Source organism: Oncorhynchus mykiss, chromosome 23, assembly GCF_057628025.1.
Source record: "Oncorhynchus mykiss isolate SJ-2025 chromosome 23, ASM5762802v1, whole genome shotgun sequence".
Classification (NCBI taxonomy): Eukaryota; Metazoa; Chordata; class Actinopteri; order Salmoniformes; family Salmonidae; genus Oncorhynchus; species Oncorhynchus mykiss.
Window position 1 is genome coordinate 10,209,651 of NC_143044.1, and position 24,720 is coordinate 10,234,370.

At 41.3% G+C, this 24,720-nt stretch overlaps 1 protein-coding gene and 1 pseudogene across 6 annotated transcripts in view; one reads left to right on the top strand and one right to left on the bottom strand.

The window, feature by feature from the left end:
• The first annotated feature begins 8,218 nt into the window (after positions 1 to 8,218).
• Positions 8,219 to 11,898, top strand: LOC110503088 (pancreatic triacylglycerol lipase-like; annotated as a pseudogene).
• Positions 11,899 to 18,427: 6,529 nt separating this feature from the next.
• hspa12a (heat shock protein family A (Hsp70) member 12A) overlaps positions 18,428 to 24,720 on the bottom strand; it is a 46,675-nt gene continuing 40,382 nt past the window's right edge. For all 6 annotated transcript variants that reach the window (XM_021580437.3, XM_090216816.1, XM_021580439.3 and 3 more), the window contains 2 exons: positions 23,779 to 23,882; positions 18,428 to 22,538 (listed from right to left, as the gene is read on the bottom strand). In XM_021580437.3, coding sequence (XP_021436112.1) covers positions 21,907 to 22,538; positions 23,779 to 23,882 — 736 coding nt within the window. In that variant the 3' untranslated portion in view covers positions 18,428 to 21,906. The remainder of the gene's footprint in view (positions 22,539 to 23,778; positions 23,883 to 24,720) is intronic.

The window sequence follows — 24,720 nt, forward strand, 5'->3', positions numbered from 1 at the left end:
TCGGAACACTGGGGTAGTGGCAAGAATATTAAAGATGATGAAATAATATTTTAATTTACTACTGATGAAGAATCAATCATCAAATTCTATGATGATGATCAACTCTAATGGGGGCTCTAGGTCCTTATGACAGACCGCATGTGTCGAAAATCGCTAAGGAACATATCCAAAAGTATTTCAAAATAGTTTTTTTTTCATGAAATAGAGAGGCGTTGTTTTTTAACATAACTCACACATAATTTCTGCAATTAGAGTACAATAATGAGAAATAATAAAAAAGCCAGCTATTACATCTCATATACTTTGACTAGTAGAATGTAATATAAGGATCCATTCAGGTTGCCCTGTGTTAACTAATTTGTTAATTGCATACATCATTGGGAACTATGGTTTAATTACATATCATTATTCCACCTTTGTCTTTGATATGGTGAATCAACGGTATGGGGCAGAGTGACTAAATTAAGAAGGAGAATATCATAAATGTAATTTGGACTTGAGCAGAAAGTGCCATCCTAGTAATTAGTGTTAAAAACACAAACAGAAGGAGGTAGGAATCTCAGCTCTTTTTACAGTATGTTCCCAAAGAGGATTAAGGAAATGAAAGTCTGCTGAGATGGCTTTTCAAACTTATTAACAATACAAACTGATGAAGATGGGAGGAAAGCTCCCGGTGGTGTTTTAATATGATTCTCCTTCATGAGCTGTTTGCTCAACCTGTACAACACTGAATACGTTTTAGGTTAGTTAATTGTGGAGAGTTTATTCTGGAAATAGGTTTTGAATTAAGACGTATACTGTATGTACACTGAACAAAAATATAAAAGCAACATGCAACAATTTCAAAGATTTTACTGAGTTACAGTTCATGTAAGGAAATCAGTATGGATTTCACATGACTGGGAATACAGATATGCGTGGATCAGATAACCAGTCTGACCATTTGCCTCATGCAGCGTGACACATCTCCTTCGCATAGAGTTTATTAATGGCATATTATTGATCAGGCTGTTGATTGTGGCCTGTGGAATGTTGTCCCGCTCCTCTTCAATGGCTGTACGAAGTTTCTGGATATTGGCGTGAATTGCAACACGCTGTCGTCCACGTCGATCCAGAGCATCCCAAACATTCTCAATGGGTGACGTGTCTGGTGAGTATGCAGGCCATGAAAGATCTGGGAAATTCTCAGCTTCCAGCAATTGTGTACAGATCCTTGTGACATGGGGCAGTGCGTTATCATGTTGAAACATGAGGTGATGACGGCGGATGAGTGGTACAACAATAGGCCTCAGGATCTAGTCACGGTATCTCTGTGCATTCAAATTACCCATAGTTAAAATGCAATTGTCTTCATTGTCCGTAGCTTATGCCTGCCCATACCACAACTCCACCGCCACAATGTTGACATCAGCCACCCGCTTGCCCACATGATGCCATACATGCTGTCTGGCATCTGCCCAGTACAGTTGAACCCGGGATTCAACTGTGAAGAGCACGCTGCTCCAACGTGCCAGTGGCCATTGAAGGTGAGCATTTGGCCGCTGAAGTCGGTAATGACGCCGAACTGCAGTCAGGTCAAGACCCTGGTGAGGACGAAGAGCACGCAGATGAGCTTCCCTGACACAATTTCTGACAGTTTGTCCAGAAATTTTTTGGTTGTGGAAACCCACAATTTTATCAGGTGTCCGGGAGGCTAGTCTCAGACAATCCTGCAGGTGAAGAAGTCAGATGTGGAGGTCCTGGGCTGAAATGGTTAAACATGATTTGCGGTTGTGAGGCCGGTTGGACGTACTTCAAAATTCTCTAAAACAACATTGGAGGCTTATGGTAGAGAAATTAACATTCAATTCTCTGGCAACAGCTCTGGTGGACATTCCTGAAGTTAGCATGCCAACTGCACACTCCCTCAAAACTTGAGACATCTGTGGCGTAGTGGTGTGTGACAAAACTGCATATTAAGATTGGCCTTTAATTGTCCTTTTTTTACAAGGTGCACCTATGTAATGAGCATGCTGTTCAGCTTCTTGATATGCCACACTTATCAGGTGGATGGATTATCTTGGCAAAGGAGAAATGCTCACAAACATGGATGTAAACAAATGTGTGCTCACAATTTCAGAGAAAAAAGCTTTTTGTGCGTATGGAACATTTCTGGGATTGTTATTTCAGCTCATGAAACATGGGACCAACACTTTGTTGTGTTTATATTTTTGTTCAGTGTATCGTTTATAATATGGCTAGGGATGGTGTTCTGCCCAAATTCGTGCCCTTAAATGTTTAAATTGCTATAGTTTGTCATTTTACTAATCATCACAATACATTGATTATGCAACTACATGAGAGACTGCACGTTTTGTCTGCTGCAACTTCCAACCTGATGAAGGATGACACTGTATACAGGACGTAGAGCATGCCTTGTTTGTGTTTAATCCAATTAAACCCTTCCTTTTCAATGGGAGAGACTCGGCTCTATCTGAATACTCACAATAGGGACAATATGAGTTATGTCTGACAAGCTGTACCCTGGGGGAGCAGGGAATCTGTGGAACAAACATACTAGCAAGCCACAGAAACAGCGAGCCAAATTTGGGATATACTTGAGGCCTTGAAGGGGTGGTTTTGGGGTGCTACTTTATCCTACTGTACCGCTCAACACTATTTTAAGGATTTAGTCTAACTATACCCCCAGTTAAACCAACTGCTTTCTCAGTCACACACACAAAACAACAGAAACCACATGCTGTGTTAGTTTGGTGCGGCCCCTGGATGCTTCAGCCTGGTCCTGTGTGTAATTCTCCAGTAATAAGAGCCTTGCTGTGTCTGCCTCCCTCCTCCTCCTCCCTCCTTCCGCCTTCCTCTTCCTCTTCCTCCTCCAGACTGTGGTTCTCCTCTCCAACTGTAATACATTAGCAGGATTAACATTCCAATGGTAAGCCCCGCAGACGAACCTGCCGGCTTTTCTGTCCTCTTTCCCCCGCCCTGCAGCCTGCTCCATCTTGCACGTTATTTCCCTTCTGCTGCCTTGCTTTGCCCCCCTCACACACATGTCAGGGTGCAATGGTGCATCAAAGGTTTACCTCTCGAATCTAACAATATTCCTTGGTTCCTTTTCCCAGTGTTACCTACATGTGTTGTAAGGCTAGTTTTGACAGGTTTGCGGTGAGCTGTTATACTGTAGAAATGTGGAAATGAATAAGACAATTCAATGACATTGACGAGTCAGAGTGCATGCAATTTTATAAAAACATGTTTAGAGCTGGGGCTGATTTGTTCCTGCTGTATTCTTAATCATTGTGTTTTAATTTGGGTTTTGTCTCAACTTGTTTGTGGAAACCTAATAGCCAAAGCAAAGACAAATCGAGCAAATAAACAAATGCAGCAAGTAAACTAAGACTACACAGCCACAAACACACATTGGTCGTGAAATAATCAAAATGATAAACACACATACTGTATTTGACCCATGGGGTGCTTCACTAAACCAATCCCAGACACCTCCTATTCCACATTATTTATCCAGGAGCCCCAGGGGAGAGAGAGCACCTTAGGACTGTTTTCTCATGGGATTATCCTCCTGGGTGGAAACTCCACAATGATCATCTCATCTAAATGCTTTGACAGGATCATCTGGCAAAGATTACCCCTCCCTCCCTGTTTCACATTTATTATGTTGTCGAGTTTTCTTTTATTTTTCTACTATTTCTGTGCAGAATATGTCCCAAAAAAATCTAGAGCTTTGGATAGGTCAGGTGTCTGCTATATTCCTTTTGATGATAATAGAATTGCAAGGTAGGAATATCATAAATAGGTAAATTACCAAACAATTATTCTGAATTTGTATATTGTATTTCAGTATTTGATTTTCCTTGGACATACGCACGTGTCATTCATGTTTTGTTAGTCTCAATTTGGTAGTTATTGAAGAAGCTTGCTAATATACATTCTGCACTTCATATAAAACATACAAACCCCTGGTTACATACAATCGGTGGATCTCCTAGGATATACATTGAGCATACAAAAAATTCAGAACACCTGCTCTTTCTATGTCATAGACTGACCAGGTGAAAGCTATGATCCCTTATTGATGTCAATCAGGGTAGATGAAGGGGATGGAGACAGGTTAAAGAACGATTTTTAAGCCTTGAGACAATTGAGACATGGATTGTGTATGTGTGCCATTCAGAGGGTGAATGGGCAAGACAAACGATTGAAGTGCCTTTGAACAGGATATGGTAGACGATGCCAGGCGCACCAGTTTGTGTCAAGAACTGCTTCGCTGCTGGGTTTTTCATGTTCAAAAGTTTCCTGTGTGTATCAAGAATGGTCCACCACCCAAAGGGCATCCAGCTAACTTTTTTAAATGTGCATTTTATTTAACTAGGCAAGTCAGTTAAGAACAAATTCTTATTTACAATGACAGCCTACCCCGGCCAAACTCGGACGACGCTGGGCCAATTGTGCGCCGCCATATGGGACTCCAAATCACGGCCGGATGTGATACAGCCTGGATTTGAACCAGGGATTGTAATGACGCCTATTGCACTGAGATGCAGTGCCTTAGACAGGGGGGAGGGTGTGCAACTCAATATTAGGAATGTGTTCCTAATGTTTGGTATACACAGTGTGCTCACTTAACAAAAATATAAATGCAACATGTAAAGTGCTGGTCCCATGTTCAATGAGCTGAAATAAAAGATCCCAGAAATGTTCCTTACACACAAAAAGCTTACTTCTCAAACATTTTGTGCACACATTTGTTTACATCCCTGTTAGTCTTTGCCAAGATAATCCATCCACCTGACTGGTGTGGCATTTCAAGAAGCTGATTAAACAGCATGATTTTCAAAGGTGCACCTTTTGCTGAGGACAATAAAAGGCCCCTAGAATGTGCAGTTTTGTCACAAAACACAATGCCACAGATGTCTCAAGTTTTGTGTGCAATTGGCATGCTGACTGTAGGAATGTCCACCAGAGCTGTTGCCAGAGATTTGAATGTTAATTCTCTACCATAGGCCGCCTACAACGTAATTTTAGAGCATTTGGCAGTACATCGAATTGGCCTCACAAACGCAGGCCACATGTAACCACGACAGCCCAGGACCTACACATCCAGCTACTTTACCTGTGGGATCAGGGGAGGGGGGTGCAGAGGAGTATTTCTGTCTGTAACAAAGCCCTTTTGTGGGGAAAAAAATATTCTGATTGGTTGGGCCTGGCTCCCCAGTGGGTTGGCCTGGCTCCCCATTACTACACACCTGCCCAGTCATGTGAAATCCATAGATTAGGGCCGAATGAAATTATTTAAATTGACTGATTCCTTATTTGAAGTGTAAACTATATGAAATTGTTGCATGTCGCGTTTATATTTTTGTTCAGTATAAAAGGGATAGTTATCGAGGCTAAAGAGAAACTTGCCACTGCTTACTCTCCAGTGCCATCTCCTGGAAATGTACAGTAGTTGACAGAAAATGAAATGAGAAAAACGTGTCATTGAAATTGTACTGATAGCTTTTACTTATTCAAAGTTTTAACGTACAAGTGGATCATTTACTTTTGAAGCATAGTATATTGGTATGATACAAAAATGGATCTACATGTAACAAAAAGAAGAAGAAGAAACCTTCAAGCCAATTTACTGTCTCTCTTGTTCAGTATCGGTGCAACAGCACGCAACAACACAAAATAGGAAGTGGATATTCTGCTGGGTGATCTAACAGTTAAAGGTTAGGGTTAATTTAGAATTTGCGGTTAAGTTTGCGGTTAGGGCCTTCCGGATGCTATCCACTTCCCATGAATACACACCTACACACCTTAGGAACAGCAGTGCCATCACCAGTACAGTACAACATGGTATATGGTGCACACACACTGTACGTGCACAGTGTACATGTCTGAGCTGGCTGTGATATCAGTTTGGTGATAACAAACAGTGTGACTTATAAACGCTATGCATTACTGACAAAAACATATTCTTGTCAGAATGAACCAGGTCTAACCAATTTCTAGAAGACACAATAGTATGCCTGTAACATACACATGAAATAGATGACTGGGAAGGAGTAAACATTACAGTTTTATCATATTCATTCAACATATAATTCAAAAGTGATTTATTGAGCAAGTTGTGTTTTCTTCTTCACTCAGTCACTTACAAACCTTGAACAGTTCTAGCATACTTTTCCACAATCTCAACTGCTACACTACAGCAATTAGTTGTTTCTTGCTTTCTAAAGCCTGTTTATACCTGGTTGTAACATGCATATTTTGTTCTGATCTTGTCCACATTTTGATTGTGCCCAGATTTTGGACAGGTGTAGACGATTGAAAGTCGCCTTGTGGTCTGATTGTGATCAGATCTTCCCGACCAACTCTGGAGGTAGTCAGAGGCCTTGTTTACACCTTGCGCCAACATGTGCATTTTGTGATCTGATTAATATGATCCAATCCCTATCTGATGAAGGTTTGTTTTGACTCGTGTCTTCACATTGTATTAAAATGTGTCTCTTATCCGTTCACTGTTTCTGCATTGTGACCAGATCAGCTGGTGCCTCCCTGTCAGCAAATTATTTGACAGATATTCTTTCAAGATTATATTCATTTATTTTAAGACAATTACTGATGCCAATGATTTTAGAGGCCAGTATAATGATGATTTAAATGGTTTGACCATCCAGATTTGTTTACACTTGATTGATATCCGGACACAACGAATCCCTGATTTCCTCAGGAGGTGGTCTGGAAGATCTGATCACAATCAGATCACAATGTGTCTTTGAATCATCTACACCTGTCTAAAAATATGGGCGCAATCAGAATGTGTGAAAAGATCTGAGGACAAAGGGCTGAGGACAGATCTGAGGAAAAGATCTGATTGGTCAAAATACCAATAAGATCAGAATTAGGCTGTCTGTGTTAAACGCAGCTATGCATTGGTAGAAATGGGACTATATACTGTATCTTACAAGTGTAGACGGATCTGGACAGTGAAACCATTTAAATCATCATTATCCCACCCTATAAAATCATTGACAGGTGACGCCATTGACTTGGCATAAATATGCGTCTTTAAATAAATAAATTCATATTATTTTGAAAGTATATCAGTCAAAAATGTGCATACAGGGAGGGACCAGAATATATTGGTCACAATGTGGACATAGTGGACGCATAAGAGACACATTTTACTACCATGTGTAGATGCAACAGCTGCACTGGCTGCGTTTACACAACCAGACCATTTATTGGCAAAAGATCTGATCTGATTGGTCAAAAGAACAAGAGGTAAAAACCGCAAACAACATGGGCACGATCAGAATGTGGTTAAGATCAGGACACAGGAACAAAGTTAGCACCAGGTATGAAGGAGGCTTAATTGACACAACTGATTTCAACTAAGGCAAATGCAGCGTTTCATTGGAAATGAATGTAATTATGGTGTACCAAAATCCAATGAAGCTGTCGGTGTGATCGAAGCGTTGTTAACCCCTTTTGACTGCTGGGCTGTTGTGTTGGATTCCTATATTTCTTCTGCAGCCGCTGATACCAGTCGTTGGAAGGTAAGCAGCTCTTGTACATATTTATTATTTTATTTGACCTTTATTTAACTAGGCAAGTCAGTTATGAACAAATTCTTATTTACAATGGCGGCCTAGAAACAGTGGGTTAACTGCCTTGTTCAGGGGCAGAACGACCAATGTTTACCTTGTCAGCTCAGGGATTCAATCTAGCAACCTTCTGGTTACTGGCCCAACGCTCTAACCAATTGGCTACCTGCCGCCCCTGAACATAGAGGATCTTAGGAAATCCCAGGACATAGTGTCAATAATACTGTAATAAGCTCACATAGTTGCTGTCACAAACTCCCCACAGTTGTCACTGACTAGTTGGATAGTTTCCCACTGAGCCAAGACTTTCTGTACCTACAGGATTCATATAAATACATTTTTATCAGGTTTTTTATTTTACATTTGTCAAGAAAACATGAATGCAGTTGTTTGTCATTGTTTTGTTTTCTGTTTGTGGCCCTGGTTGCCCTGAGAAGACAATGGTAAAACACTTCAATGTGAGACTAAATATGAATGCAGTGCAAGCAGATGGATGAAAAGTAGTGAATTTCAGCTTTTTTTTACTGTGGGATTTTGTGAGACTGATGGAAACAAACAACAACTTCTACTGTTTTGTTAAGTCTTTAAGTGTTAGTGAATGAAACAATTTTTTTGACAAGGGTGACGAGAACTGGCTTATTGACATGTGCAAAGTAGGCAGTGTTCAGTTCTAGTCTGAGTGGACTACACGTTGAGTCCCTCCCAACGTGACTTGTGTACTATGCTTGATATTTTATTTTTGGGTGAGAGGGTGGTTCTCTGGATAACACCAAGGAAGTAAGCAATAGTTAACACCGGGAACAGCCGTTCCCATTGTGGGGTTGATGTCATGTTTGTGTTTTCAGACCATACTGACAGAGGAAGAGGTCAACTGCATTTGTGTGGACTGGAAGAAGGGGGGTGGGGTGACCCTCTGCACACAGGCAGCCAATAACATCTGAGTCGTTGGCGCCCAGGTGGCCCACATGATTGACGTCTTCTGGGTAAGTACTGTCTGGACCATAGGTACTGTATACACAGGGTTGGTGTTAATTCCACAAATTCTAATTCAATTCCCTTTCCCTGTACATTTTATTCAATTCAAATTCCACTAAGCTATCGTATGGAATTATTTTAAGATATACTATGGATATTTTAGCTGTTTAAATTCACTTGTGTAGATATATATTAACAATTTGATAAAATATAGAATTTGACCTTTGCTGCTATAGCCCATTGAAAGGCATTGAGTAACACGTTCCTAAACGGCAAAAGACCATCAAAGGAAGTCATAAGGTTTTGAAGTCTCTGACCTATATCTAGGAGAAATAAGAAGGCTCAGGAATTACTTTTAAAAAATGGACATGTGTTTGACCTCTTTAAGGGTGGGAGGAACGAAATCACTTCTATTACGTTTTTGGTACTGGGTTAACTTCAGAGGAGTACCGTGACAAAACTGAGAACACCATTGTGAGTCATGTTTCCATAGTTGTCATATTAGTTTTTAGGTCAAACCTTTCGGGATGCCACAGACGTGAGACCGATTTTCGGGATGTCTCCTGGTCTGACGAACAGTTCTGTAGCTCTCCCACTTTCCATCGCAGCTGTGGAAGGCTAACATGGGCGGATGCGGTGGAATGATACACAGCCCATACAAAAATGGACATATCTAGCTTAAACTGATGGAATTTGATGGGGAAGTAATCATTTAAATTAGATTGACAAAAGGCTGCGTCAATCCACTTTAAAGCGTTTAAATCCTGCAGCAAACTTTCTATAATTGCATTATTTCCTTTATATTTCTTTGCATTAGTTTAGCTGGGAAATGTAAAAATACTGAATTTCAATTCCGAAGTGACATTTTCCACCATTCTAATGTAGTCTAATTCTATAACTTTCAGATTGTTGTAGTTCTAATTGAATTCAACAAATTCTCCACTCCATAAGTGAATTAAATTTGAAATAATATTGGAATTGACCCTGACTGTCTACACGTGCACGTGACTGTTGTTGTATGTTGTTTCACAGCTCAAGAATGTTTAAGCCTAAAAACGTATCTATTTCTGTTGCGGCAGCATGGACGCACAACTGCAGAATAAAGGGGAATTGTCACACACAGCAAACAGAGCGTTCTCGGTTGAAAGACAGCATTATCACTCCAACGCTCACCCTAACACTTTCTGTCACAGGATGTCTACTGGCCGAAGGCTAGCATGGTCCACGTTATCGGACAGTCTGGGAGCACACACTGCTGGGGAGGTGGGCCGCAGGATCAGCAGGCAAGGACGCGTCACAGGTCAGATCTTAGCTAAGCACATGTATACATCGTCATGGAGCTACGTAATGCGTTGAAACCCAGGTCCCAAACCACAACTCCTATTCTGAGCCATATAACCCTTGTTAAGTGATTGACTGATATTCTGAGTTAGAGGTTGTATGTTTGTGTGTCCTCCTCTCTCAGGGCTGGACCCAGCACAGCCCTGCTTCCAGGGCCTCATTGCCACGGTACGCCTGGACGCCTCCAATGCCACATTTGTAGATGTCATTCACACTGACACGCTGCCCTTCATCTCTTATGTTGGTATGGGACACAATGGCTGTTTTTAAATATCAAAATAAAGTGCACTGTTTGAGTGTGACGAATACCCTGGTTTACATTTGTAGCTATGACTTGTGTTCAAGAACCCAGCTCACTGTAAAACAAGAGCATAAGGCTTTATACAGTCTTGATGCGACAATGTAATTGATTTTATACAAAATATTTATGTTCATACGAGCGGAATACCGCATAAAACTAAATCATCCTTTTTATTTCAGACAAGGGCATATCGCAGGCTGTTGGCCATATTGACTTCTACCCTAACGGAGGAGAGCACATGCCTGGCTGTGACAAGAACATTGTCTCTACCATTGTGGACATTGACTGCCTTTGGGAAGGGGAGAACTGACGCATATTTGTACTGTGTCTTGAAATCTGTAGAATTGGGGAAAAATGCTTATAAGGTGAAGATAGATGAGGATCAACCGCAAGGGAAAATAACTCCCGATTGCGTGATAGAAATGTACAGTGGGGCAAAAAAGTATTTAGTCAGCCACCAATTGTGCAAGTTCTCCCACTTAAAAAGATGAGAGAGGCCTGTAATTTTCATCATAGGTACACTTCAACTATGACAGACAAAATGAGGGAAAAAAATCCGGCAACGTGAATGCAGTCTCCGCTAACGCCGGAACATTGACTTTAAATTTCAATAACACTAATGCTGAACTTCTGTGATACGGATTGAATAGAGCCAGGGGAGAAAGACTGCCCCCTCATTGAAGCTACAGAAGTTGAATGCCAACTGCAGTACTGCAGGCATTGTTAGCGGAAAACAGGATCCCGCCCCTTTACAGCGAATGGAAAAATGACAATCTTCTTAAAAAAACGAAATAAAATGATACAAATATTTGCTTCTAATAAACCATATTAATGTAATTGAACTGATAACTTCAAAATTGCACACAGAATAAGTTATAAGGATAATTGAGTTGCTAATGGCAACCTGCAGTACCCCAGTTGGCCTTCAACTTGAGCTACTCAATGAGAGGTGGCATCACTGAGTTAGCCAGCAACATCACTTCATGGATTAGCTCAAACTGCACATGTTATGCCTCCATGAGACACTATCTTAAGACTTAATTTGGCTTGAATGCGCTATTGAGTCCTCAAATAGTAATGAATGGTGTCACTTGATCGATGTATGAATGGCCAAAGCCCGTCAGTGAATAGAGACCCCAATCTATTAACCAGCCGTTACAAGTTGACGTAATGTAACTTCCTATGTAGTGTAAGATTACCCACCAAGGTCAGAACTAGCATCATAGGCACTCCATGACACAATGACTCACACATTTTCTCATCTGGCCATCTTAAAATGTATCCCCTGGAATATTGGAATGGTACCAATGGTAAAACCATAAAGAACACCAGTTTTTTTCGATTGAACCGGTCTGGACAAATATTTTCAAAAATGGTGGCAGGCTCCTTCAGATATGTGCTGCTGCCTTGGGGGCCAGCACAGCTGAATCTTTCACTTTTGATTGTAGAGAAGAGATGGCGCCACAGCTTTTGATCTGAAAGCACCTGGTGCTTGCCCTATGCTGGGAGACTACAACATAGCCCATGACCTTCACCCATCCCTCTCTCTGCTTTGCCCCCTTTGTTATTGTGCCAGACACGCGCAATGTTGTTGCCTGCAACCATCTCTGATCCTTCAAGTACTACAATGACAGACTCGTAAACCCTGAAGGCTTTACGGGATACAGGTTTTAACTGTTTTCTTAATTTGGGTTTGAAAGTCTTCCCCGACTTACTGGGGTTGCACTGAGTTGTTAGGGGGCCAAGGCTGGGTGGCTGTCCTCCATTAACAAACTACTCTAGGCTATCACATGGGATGGGGAGGAACATCGCTGGCTGCAAAGACTGTCCTGGGGGGGGAGGGGGGGAGGGCATGCACGCACCTGTTGTACATGACATTGATATGGCTGTGAACTGTTTCTATGGTTTTAGAAGTTGATTTGCCGGGATTGAGTTCAGCGAAGACTGTAGCAGACGGGCGTCCCCCATGATTTCTATGGGAGGGAATGCAGCTGTCCATGTTAATGGCAGTTTATCCCTGCTTTGGATCGCATCCCAATCGAACATCCCCGGGAGTATTCATTCGGAAAGTAATTCAGATCTCTTGACTTTTTCCACATTTTGTTACGTTACTGCCTCATTTTATAATGGATTAAAAAAAATATGTTTTCATTAAGCTACGCAATACCCCATAAATACCTTTACAAATTTATTAAAAATGAAAAAACATAAATACCTTATTTACATAAGTATTCAGACCCTTTGCTATGTGACTCGAAATTGAGCTCCGGTGCATCCTGTTTCGATCTATCATCCTTGAGATGTTTCTACAACTTGATTGGAGTCCTACTTTGGTAAATTCAATTGATTGGACATTATTTGGAATGGCACAAACCTGTCTATATAAGGTCCCACAGTTGACAGTGCAAGTCAGAGCAAAAACCAAGCCATGAGGTCGAAGGAATCGTCCGTAGAGCTCCGAGACAGGATTGTGTCCAGGCACAGATCTGCTGCATTGAAGGTCCCCAAGAACACAGTGGCCTCCATCATTCTTAAATGGAAGAAGTTTGGAACCACCAAGACTCTTCCTAGAGCTGGCCGCCTGGCCAAACTGAGCAATCGGGGGAGAAGGACCTTGGTCAGGGAGGTGACCAAGAACCTGATTGTCACTCTGACAGAGCTCCAGAGTTTCTCTGTGGAGATTGGAGAACCTTCCAGAAGGACAACCATCTCTGCAGCACTTCACCAATCAGGCTTTTATGGTAGAGTGGCCAGATGGAAGTCACTCCTCAGTAAAAGGCACATGACAGACATCATGGGCTCTCAGACTATGAGAAACAAGATTCTATGGTCTGATGAAACCAATATTGAACTCTTTGCCCTGAATGTCAAGCATCACGTCTGGAGGAAACCTGGCACCATCCCTACAATGAAGCGTGGTGGCAGCATCATGCTGTGGGGATGTTTTTCAGAGGCAGGGACTGGGAGACCAGTCCGGATTAAGGGAAAGATGTACAGAGATCCTTGATGAAAACATGCTCCAGAGCGCTCAGGACCTCAGACTGGGGTGAAGGTTCACCTTCCAACAGGACAATGACCCTAAGCACACAGCCAAGACAACGGAGGATTGGCTTCGGGACAAGTCTCTGAATTTCCTTGAGTGGCCCTGCCAGAGCCTGGACTTGAAGCCGACCTAACATCCCTGGAGAGACCTGAAAATAGTTGTGCAGCAACGCTCCCCATCCAAACTGACAGAGCTTGCAGGGATCTGCAGAGAAGAATGGGAGAAACTCTCCAAATACATGTGTGTCAAGCTTGAAGCATCATACCCCAAAAGACTTGAGGCTGTAATCGCTGCCAAAGTTGCTTCAACAAAGTAAAGGGTCTTAATACCTGTAAATGTGATATTTCTGTTTTTGTTTGAATAAATGTGCAAACATTTCTAAACCTGTTTTTGCTTTGTCATTATTTGTCATAATACTTATTTTCCACCATAATTTGCAAATAAATTCATTAAAAATCCTACAATGTGATTTTCTGGATTTTCTTTTGTCATTTTGTCTGTCATAGTTGAAGTGTACCTATGATGAAAATTACAGGCCTCTCTCATCTTTTTAAGTGGGAGAACTTGCACAATTGGTGGCTGACTAAATATGTTTTACCCCACTGTATAACAAGTTATAATTTTGAGGGAAAAAAGCAGCTCTCTGAAAGATGTATGCTCTGTAAAACCCTAGAGGGCAGTATAGGACCGTCATCTGTGATAAACATTTGTCCATTCATGTTCCACTGGCTCACCATATCTCTCTGTTGCAGCTTTTTGTTCTGTGGAAACGAGATGGTGCGTGAGATGGTGCTTCAGACCCTTAAACCATGCGGACCTGAGTGAAGCACAACATGACATCCTGTACTTTTCAATGAAGTTACAGCATCTTTAATTGTTTCTACAGTTGGGTACGGCAGCTGCAGTGAAATACATCTACACAATGAAGCATTGCAGCAACATGAGTAGAAGAAAAAGGACAGACATATATCCCGACCTGTTCAAGGACAAAGTAATCCTTAGAATGGCAAAAAAAAAAATGTATAAGCTATCATAGGAAAGAATATGCAGAGTCAGGTTGAAATCCTGATTTTGTGTGTTCACATCATGCCTACAGGAAGAAAGTTCTGCGTCTCTTTATTAGTCTAAATGTTGAAAGACTGGGGGCTGCATTTGTGCAAACACAAATCTACACTAAATTACACGTTAGTATCATGTCGCTCCTTTTCCCATTTAGACAAAAAGTGCAGCCAGCTAGAAAGTCTGCCTAATGTGTCATACGTGTATTTCCAAGAGGCCTAGTGTCTTCACAGCTCTCATTAACGTGTCCCTGGCCTTTCACCAGCTTAGCAAATCCTGATTGGGTCTCATTGTTTTGTCTTCATTTATTTGAATACCCACCCTGTGATTACGGCTAGGGAAAATACAGCATTAAAAGGCAAGCTGCCATTTTCATCAGAACGCTAAACAAAGTGCATTTGTATGCGGTGACTAAACAGAGTCGAGCCATCAGCACTCACACAATACCAATCAGAACAATCCGCAGCGCCACAGCCCCGAGAATGACTACATTATGGTATTAAACATAGCATTGAATATGGGGCTAAGGCGTGGGGGGGGGGGGGGGGGGGATGCTTGTGTCTTCAAATCCGCCCTAGACATCCGTCACTGTCTATCTTTTCGATTTCTTTTTAATAGGCTCATTGAATGCAGAGGCTAATGACAAAATAGCTAGCTAATTCCAGTAATTATGTCTGTTTGCCTGAGGGAATTTGTGGATGACAGTGTTTCATTTTGATCAGTGCTCCCAGGGCTCTGGGGGTGGCTTTGTAGCTAACAAAGCACACACAGGTCAAGCATTAGCAAGGTATACTTAAAACAGGGGAAAACACGACAGATGACAGAGAACAGATTTTTCCATGTGTCTGCAGTTATATATGAATGACAGAGAGAGGTTTTGGTAACTTTGAATTAGGTAATGGTTGGACGAGATAATGGCTTGGTTGGACTCCTTGAATACCAATCTTAAAAATCATTGCTTAGCAAAAACCTGATTGTATTTGTGTTTCCTTTATATGGTTGGGATGTGGTTTATCTAGATTATCATAGACTGATAAAGGGATTAGGATGTTTCCTGGCAAATGGAGAAAGCTCACCAGAATCATTTTGTAGCTGTACCTGTCCTAAACATACTAGGACTCCTCCGTAGTGGGTAAGGCCTCCTCAAACACATTAGGAACAAAGGGTTGTTGGTCTGACTTTACTATGCCATGACTTTACTAGAATATCTAACAGTTATTTATATAAAGCCCGCACTCAAAAAATACACACGTGCAGTCGCATGTTCAGTCAGCCATCCAGTCCAATAAAACTGTCTTGACTCTTTCCAACACTGGATTCTGTTGTTGGAATATATTACAGTAAGGAGTGCCATTCCTCTCATGTACACAATTTGTATGTATGTATGTGCCTGTGTATATGTGTGTGTGCAGCACAGGTGGTACCTTCATTGGGGAGGACTGGCTAAATTTAATTGATGGAATTAATTATTAATGAGATGGTATCAAACACATGCTTTACATATGTGTTCATACCATTCCATTTACTCCATTCCCACCATTATTATGAGCCTTCCTCAGCAGTCTCCTATGGTGTGCAGGTATGTTTGTGTGTGGAGGGATGTTACCCAAACAGACCTCTCATCAACATGCAGTGACACTCATCTCATAGATAAGGGTGTCTGCTGAGCAAACAAATACTAATTAAATCAAATGATGGCTAGGTAACCTGACAGAGGGGGGAACGGCCCAGCAGAGCACAAACGTGCCCCAAATGGAATGAAAACGTGTGAAGAACTGTGAGACTTCAGGCATGAACATCAACCGCAACATCACGCTGGAATGAAAACGTGTTGAGCTCCCAGCTCCAAATCTCACTGCTTTCCTGACAGAATATATGAGTGTGTGAATGTGTGGGAGGGATCAAGCCAGCAACTCAAGGGCCTACTTTGAGAGTTTCCCCTTGAAATTGCCGTAGCAACTGCCCTACTTTCCAGCCATTTTGGAGATAACCAGTGCACCTATCCTATCCTTCACCCTACCCATCCCCCTCGCACACATCCAACAACTAAAAACAACCTTGCCCTGTGTGGGGTTGAGAGCCTCTCCACAAACACTCCTGTTAGAATAACACACTCGCTCCTAAATGCACACAGTGGTTGAATAAGAAGTGTTTAGTTTCATATTCAGCTTGTTGGATCATTAGCGAGGGCGCTTGAGGCTAACTACAATTTAGCAGTGGACTTTTTAATCTGCAAGCTGAGTAGAGCAAGGGTTCCCAAACTTTTTGGGCCCGGGGACCCCTTTTGTGATAGAAAATTAATCAGGGAAACCCACATAATCAGAACACAACAAAATGGCATACAATGAGTTTTGCTATGACTTTGGCAGTGCATAGCCTGATGAACCATGTCTTGGGCCCTGGGAAGAAACATTTTAAAGGCCCATGGCATTGGAGAGAAAATTTAGCAATTTTCAAGCACATTTACTGCATTTCTACAATTTGTTTAATGGGGCAGAGATATTTTTTGTTGTTGCAGCTTTAAAGCTTATATCCTGCAATTCTACACATTTTGCCATAAGGCAGAGAGAACAGAGAGAACGCAGTTTTATTGTGTTGTATTAAACCCTCAATTTATTCCACAAATCCATTGGCCAAAATTCCTTTCATCTGTTAGTAATATTCATATAAAGAAATGAAATGCAGTACTCCTGCGGACCCCACTTTGAGAACCCCTGGAGTGGAGAATAGCACATTGAGGTTGGTTTGAAGCATGTGCTCATTTCGCAACCTCTGTTATTAAACCTGGGATTTTTAAAAATAAAAATCCTCGCTGTACTATATGAGTACAACTGAACACAAGGCACTCCAAAGCCATTAGGCCTAATAGGTACCGGCAGTTATGAACCCATGTCTCCATAACGTCACAACTCAACACTGCACACGTCAATGAGTCTTCAATTTCAGCAACAACAAAAAACAGCTGGAGCTTATTTTGGATCAACTGTTCTTTCTCCTAATACACTGTTCTGGCCCGGGTGGAGAGATCAGAAACAGACGAGCAGCAAAGTTTGAAATAATTTAGAGCTGTCATTATCATAGAGATATAGACCACTGAGTTAGTGGAGGCTGCTGAGGGGAGAACGGCTCATGATTATGACCAGAAAGGAGCAAATGGAATGGCATCAAACACATAGAAACCAAGTGTTTGATGTATTTGATACCGTTCCACTGATTCCGCTCCAGTCATTACCACGAGCCCTGTTCTTCCCAATTAAGGTGCCACCAACCTCCTGTGCACTGAGGTTGAATCGTCCGTTGCGAAAACCCCCAAAACAAGTCACAGGTGGTGAAGCAGGGTATCACTACTGCATAGCAACGTACTAGTTATCCCATCATTTCAATGCTGTGTTACGTAGTCTCAGGTACTGTAGTTTCAACAAATGTTGGTAACACTTTATTTGGATATTCCATCTATTAACCTTAACCCTAGCCCTAACATTTACCCTTATCCTAACCCTGAACTTAACCCTTACCCTAACCCTTATTCTAACCCTAACATAGCCGTTTCACGCAGTTGCTTATCAACAGATAGTTTGTTGATGCTATGACCATGTAGAGCATCTACAGATGGAGTATCCGGAGTACCCAGATAAAGTGTGACCAAAATATCCACTGGAGAGCAGTGTTGCTTTTCTGATATTCTTATTCTCGGCTCCTACTGAGCCCGAGGGCACAGACCCAAATTGGTCACACCCATATACAAATCTGTGGCTGCTTTGGATATACCTCATCAAATTGTGCTAACACTGAATAGAACACATAGAAAAATATGAATTAGCTTGAATTGGGTTTCCAAACGTTGATTTTATTGCAGAATACATTGTAGCTGTTGTTTCCAATATTAGTGATAAAACAGCAGTGACTGTTTATAGCCACTGCACTGGCACCTTGCCATCTTGGCCTAAATAAACATGCAAATTATAAATAAGGTAATTAAAAAGTATGATATAGTCTGTTTCCTTCTTCCCCTGTTACTTTTATTGATGTGGGAAGTCTTTTTGATGAGGCATGTGTAGCATGTCATGAAACCAGCAAAGAACAACGACAGGTAGTCAGATATTCTTTGAAATACACATTTTATTGGATGACAGTTTGGCTGTGAATACTTGGCATTGAAATACAACTCATTTGAGTGAAAATAGTAAGAGCAGGAAACTTGTAACTCAACAGTAGAAAAATCACATGTGCGTACACCCAAGGATAAACTGAAAAAGGTATGATTTGTGAAACATTTAAGAGTGGCAATTTTGGTTGAATAGTGAAGTAATTTGTTCTACAGCAAGCATAGAATCAAGTAGCAGTGGACTTTCATGTCCTGTAATATTGTAAGTTCTAGATAAAGAGTTAAGCACTTTCTGTCGTAGTATGCAGAAGCTAGCTACACTGATGCTCCTTCACTGTCTCCCCCCACCCATTCAATTACAGGTTAATAAATGACACTTCATAGAATTCAAAATATTTACTCTCTTTAAGGTGCCGAATGTCATATTCTGCTGCGTTATAAACTCAATACGATGCGAACTTCAGCTAAACATGTCTTCATACAATTCGGACTTAGCTTCGAATATAAACCCGCTACATACAGTATATTGTGCATTACATAATACTGAAGGTGGCACGAAATACATGGTATTTATCAAAGTAGCAATACATGAAAGAAACAAATGCTGTTTTTTTTCCCTTCAACTCAATAGTCATCCATCGACCTCCGTGAGGATGAGGAAAGGGTTGATAGATTAACCTGTTACTAGTTGTTAGGATGGAGATTGAGCAGATCTGCTGTGATAACAGTGTGCGAGATGATTGACTTGGGACATGCCATGAACATGTCAAAACATTTCCTTCGCAGTTAATTATTCATTTGTCATTACATCTAGAGTTGAAAAGGCCACGCTTTTCTCCACACGTGGTGTTGTAACATTATCACCATACCTAACCCTCAAACCTAAAAAAAAATAAATGTGGTTACATATTGTTTTCTCCTCATTCGTAAAGATTTAATCATGCAAAACGTGCATTGCAGGAGAGTGCCAAAGGCAGCATCAGGGATCAAAGCTTGTGCACTTTTTCCACGTCAACAAGTCAAGGGAGACCAACTTAAATTCACAGAGTTTTTCTGTGAGAATCTACCTTACATTAGTTTTAAATCCTCAGTGTAGGGTTCTCAGAGAGGAACACTGCTGGAAGACTATAAACATTCTTTTAAGGTTATCATGCATCGTCTGCGTTATACCGTGTTACCAACCACTCAAATTGAGTGCATCTGCAAACAACAGCTATTGTAGGGAACAAAATCAATTCAAATCCAAACCCAGTTACTAGTGAGTAATATACTACCTTTGTCTTGAATCAAGACTAGGGACATGAATTGTGTCTATATGCTGAATAGTTTTGACATCACATCTTATGTTAGGCATTCATTTGGGTAAATGATTGTATGTTGGGCCATAAACTTTTTTTCTTCTCCAGTGTAAATCCAGTGTAATTTATTGTATCTATATGTTTAAATATGAAGTTGTTTTTTATTGCGTTGTTTCCTTCCATCAATACTTGATTTAGGGGATAATACTTTCAACAGCAGCTTCCGGTAGCTGCATCCTTGAAACAAATTTAAAATGGAAGCACGGCACAAAAATGTAAATGGTTGAGTTAAATTGTGGTAAGGAACAATACCTTGCAATTGTAAGGTTTTATTGCTCTTGTATTACATTTGTTGGGGAAGAAAGACAATGATTTGGAACTGTCATTTTATATTATTTGCAGGGTGGTTGAGGTATAGTTTCAGTTGACCTGGTGTCTGTCAGTATGATTTGCCAATTACTGTAGTTAGAAAGACCCCAACAAATATTTGCCATTGATATTTTGAATACAGGTTTTTCAAAAGCCGAATTGGGACAGTCATTTTATTGTAAACATTGAACTAAATACAAATTGAATAGTTACAAAGCAAACACAAATATTTGCCCAACCCACAGAAACTCCATGTTCCATAAAGAACCACTCATGTTTTAAGGAAAGGTATTCAAGGTCTCTTTCAATGCTCACTTTCACTCATTGTCGATGAACGCGGCATTCAAATTCTGCCTCGACTCACATGCTATGGCTGGTGAGAATAATGGAAAAAGGTGTCTGTGCGAAAGCATACATACTCTCGGTTCTAAAGCTGCTAAAATCATAACGCTAAAAATCTGTACAATATTTAAATACTGTATTTACAGAAATAAACATATTTTCAATTTCATCTTTCCTTTTCAACAATCTCCTGAATTTCAGATATTCAAGAAGGAAATTCAGGGCCTTGTTGTCCTCTGTCGTCTCATAAGCATAACAAATGAAGGCAACCACAAAGCACATCGCAATGGCTATATTCAAATCAGTTTGCCGGTTCAGCTAGCAGCAATGTCAACTCTGCCATTTTTCACATTCTCGGATTTATATGTTGTTGTGGATCAGCGCAACATGTTAAAACAGTGAGGTGGATTTTTACATTGTTGGTAAGAAATGATAGAACGTCTTGACAATCAAGCCTGACGTCTAAACAGCTAGTTGTTAGTCTCTCTATGTTTCTAACACATAGATGTGTTTGCAGTGCTGAATAAGCCACATTTAGAAGCCAACCTTTGCCTTAAACAGATATTGTTGACAGGATAGGAGACCATCTGCTTACATTTGACCAAAAATGAACTGAGTTTCCATGACTTCAAATGTATTTTAAAAGCTAATGCACCAAGTTTGTTTTCATAAGGTAATATAACTCCTTTCTATGGCATCTCATGCCTAACCACAGGAGACGGTAGAGATAAATACAGATTTGAAAGCTATCCTGTGAAGTTTAACTGATCAAGTGGAGTGTTTTTGTTGGAGAACCACTGCCTTCCCTCATCTCAGGTGCTCTCCAACCCTGACTCAATAAAACTCTGGTCTGATGAGTAGGATAAGCATCTGAATGATAGTTTCTAACTGTTGTTCAAGGAAACCCCAGGAGTTCGGTTTAAATGCCTAATGGTCATAGCAGTTATGAAAATTTGGTCCCATGAGCGAGGGTTGGAGAGGACATAGGTTTGTGGAGCATTGTGTCATAGCATAGTGTTGTAGCTGTAAGAGCTGCAAGATAGGGGGTACTACAGTATCAACCTACCATGACCTAACACAGCTACAGCACACAACCACAGATAACACACAATGGACCTGAAACAAGGCTGTACGTATCAATAGCAATATATGCCTATAGTACAAAGCTGTGTTGCATCTCTGTACATACTCCAATCTAAACATCTCTAGAGCAGAGCACATCAATATAGCCTGCACTTAAGACTAGATACACAGATGGTACACAGGGATAAAACCTGAGTGCTAGTTTGTTTCTGACCAAGGAGTCAGCTAAAGCAGAAACAAACTAGCGCTCATGCTAATCTGAACAGGCTCAAAGATCAATATACTGCTACATTCTAGCCACTGTCCCTTGGCTCATTGTGTGTGTGCTGCTGGAGGTTTCACTTCCTATGACCCTTTGACCTTATTGCTCCATTTCACCCTATTTACTGACTGAGGAAGTCGATGCTAGCCTTGACGGTACGCGAAGTGGCTACATCCACCGCCATGGCCCGGATCTCCGTGTCCCCAAACTGCATGAGCGTCTGGATCTCACGGCGCACGACGGTGCTCTCCGTACCGGTCACATCCAGCCGCAGCGTGCCGCACTTCCTCACACCCAGCTCGCTGATGAAGCCCACGCCTTCCTTCTCCGAGCAGTAGATGTGGATAACGATGACCTGCTGGCTGGGCTTGGCGGGCGTGTAGCTGCGCTTCACCGTCTCACCCAGGGCTACGGACTGATCGCAGGTGATGAAGGTGTCGAAGACGTCGGTGCACCAGCGCGTGCCGTCCTTCACCAGCATCTTGTCGGGCGGATGCTTGCCCTCCACGTAGCGGTTGAGGACGCCCACGCCGTAGGTGAGGGGCGAGCGGCGCACCTTGATTATGCTGGGGTCCAGGCCGAAGAGAACGGCCCCCTTGAGGATGGTGAGGCCCACATCGTGGGGGATGATGATGCGGCTGCGTCCTTGCAGCATGTTCTGCACCGCCTGCTGCAGCAGGGGTGACTCAGCGAAGCCGCCCACTAGGAACAGGAACTTGATATCAGACACCTCCGGCTTCTCAAAGAGATCAGCTGAGATGGAAAGAGTTGTTATTCAACTAGAGTTTTACTCTATAGTATGTGAAGCATTAATACAATTTCAGTTTTCTGCAGGCAATAGCATAGCATGTGTTATGCCAGAGGACAACATTTCCTGTTTGAGCCCCAGTGTTATCAGACAGTTCATTAGACTCCAAGCAGACCATGCTAAAGTAATGTGACCCACTTCTTACTCTCTGTCCAAAAACACTGCATGCATAATTGAAGTAGGTTGGTTTATTTTGGGTGGGACTACTGGGAAGACTGCTCACTGTACAGTGAGAGGAAACCTTGGGATGCAGTGTGCACTCCCCAGAAATCTCTTCTGGGATCTCAAATCCTTGAGTGGAGAATGGGATGGGAATGCTTTCAATTCAGCCTGGGTGGAGTGCCAACCTGGACTCAGTGGTAGACTTAACATAATAAATGTAAATCCGGGACATTACAATTAGTATTATATTGTATTCATTTGGTATGTATTCATTTGTGAATGTCCATCATCCATTATGTATAATATGTTACGAATTACAATTTGTATATGTTACGAATTACAAATTGTTTGATATATTATGAATTGGAATTTGTACAATATATTATGAATTGCAATTTGTATAATATGTTACAAATTTGAAAAATATATTAGATGTTACAAACTCAAATTTGTTGTGGCTAACGTTAGCTAGTCTAGGGGTTAAGGTTAGGAATTTGGTTAAAGGGTTAAGGTTAAGGTTAGGGGAAGGGTTAGCTAACAGGCTAAGTAGTTGCAAAGTTGCTAATTAGCTAAAGTTGTCTGTGATGAGATTCGAACACGCAACCTTTGGGTTGCTAGTTCACATTATACGTCAACCCATCTACCCCGACCAACCACCCTACTTTCATTTTTGCCTTAAGTAACATTATTTTATATGTAACCATACCAAATGTAACATATCATACACATTTACTATGTTACGTCTAGTCTGAGACCAGGCTGGGCGTGCTCACATACAGTAAGTATGCTGATGCTTTATTCATCTTGATCAGTTGAGCTTTGTCACTTTGTCAAGACAGCAGCAGGGCCAACAGCTGAACATTAAATAGGATGCAGTCTTGCTACACCTAAGGTTTGGCTTCCTAATATAGAATGACAACAGGCAATATCTTTCAGATACTACCAGTATACTGTATATGTGTGTCCGTACTAAGAAGTCCCTTTAAGAAAATAATTGTTTTATTAGTAATAGTGGCTACTTACTGAGGTGCTGAATGATGTGATCTATGGTGGGCTTGAAGAGGGCGTTCATGGCATCAGGGTTCATTCTCAGCATGCCCTGGGAGGACCACTTCACAAAGTCCACACTGCAGAGAGAAGAGAGGACAGATAAGCATTACATTATTGACGCTGCTCTGATTACCAGTAGATTGGTAGGCTACCGTATAAGCACTGTTACAATACACTCCGAACCAGACGTCCTCCTTCGTCAGTAGGTGGCCTATAATGACTTTAGGACATGTAAAAAACGAAACAAAAATATTTACAGTCTGAATGAATATAATGAAATCCCTGTATCTTTCACGAATGTTTACCCATTGTGTTTCTTGGTAAATTATCTGTATGGAGATTTAACGCATGTACATAGGAATACATGTACTGTAGGAGAACAATAGATAAGTAGTGCCTGCCTCCATGCAATAGCTCTCATGAGACCACTGTTTTTCTACATGTACTGTATACTCACCCCCTCAGTGTTTGTATTGTAACATATCTTATAGGAGTGTATAGAATCCATCTGGTATCTTTTGAGAATTCTCCTAGATGTGAGTGTGTGCTTGCCAGTGATCTCTCTATTTCACAGAAAGGCTATTGCGGCACATTGAGACATCCTAAATGATTTACAGTTATGACTATGAGTCAGAGGACCCGCAAGGCCCCTGGAGGCTCAGGTTTCTGGCGTCTGAATGTCTTTAAGGGTCCCATGAGTTTAATACAGGATGAAAATCTATACTAATGTAAGACAGTACTTTTAACAGCCAGACTACAGGATAGTATCAAAGTGAGACAAGGTCTTATATACGCAAGGTTTATTTCAAGTTATTCAGTCATCTTTAGTGAATTCGAGTGCACATACTGATCCAAACATTTATTAGAGTAACACTACTACTGCACATACTACCGTGTATAAGCAGGAAGAAAGCA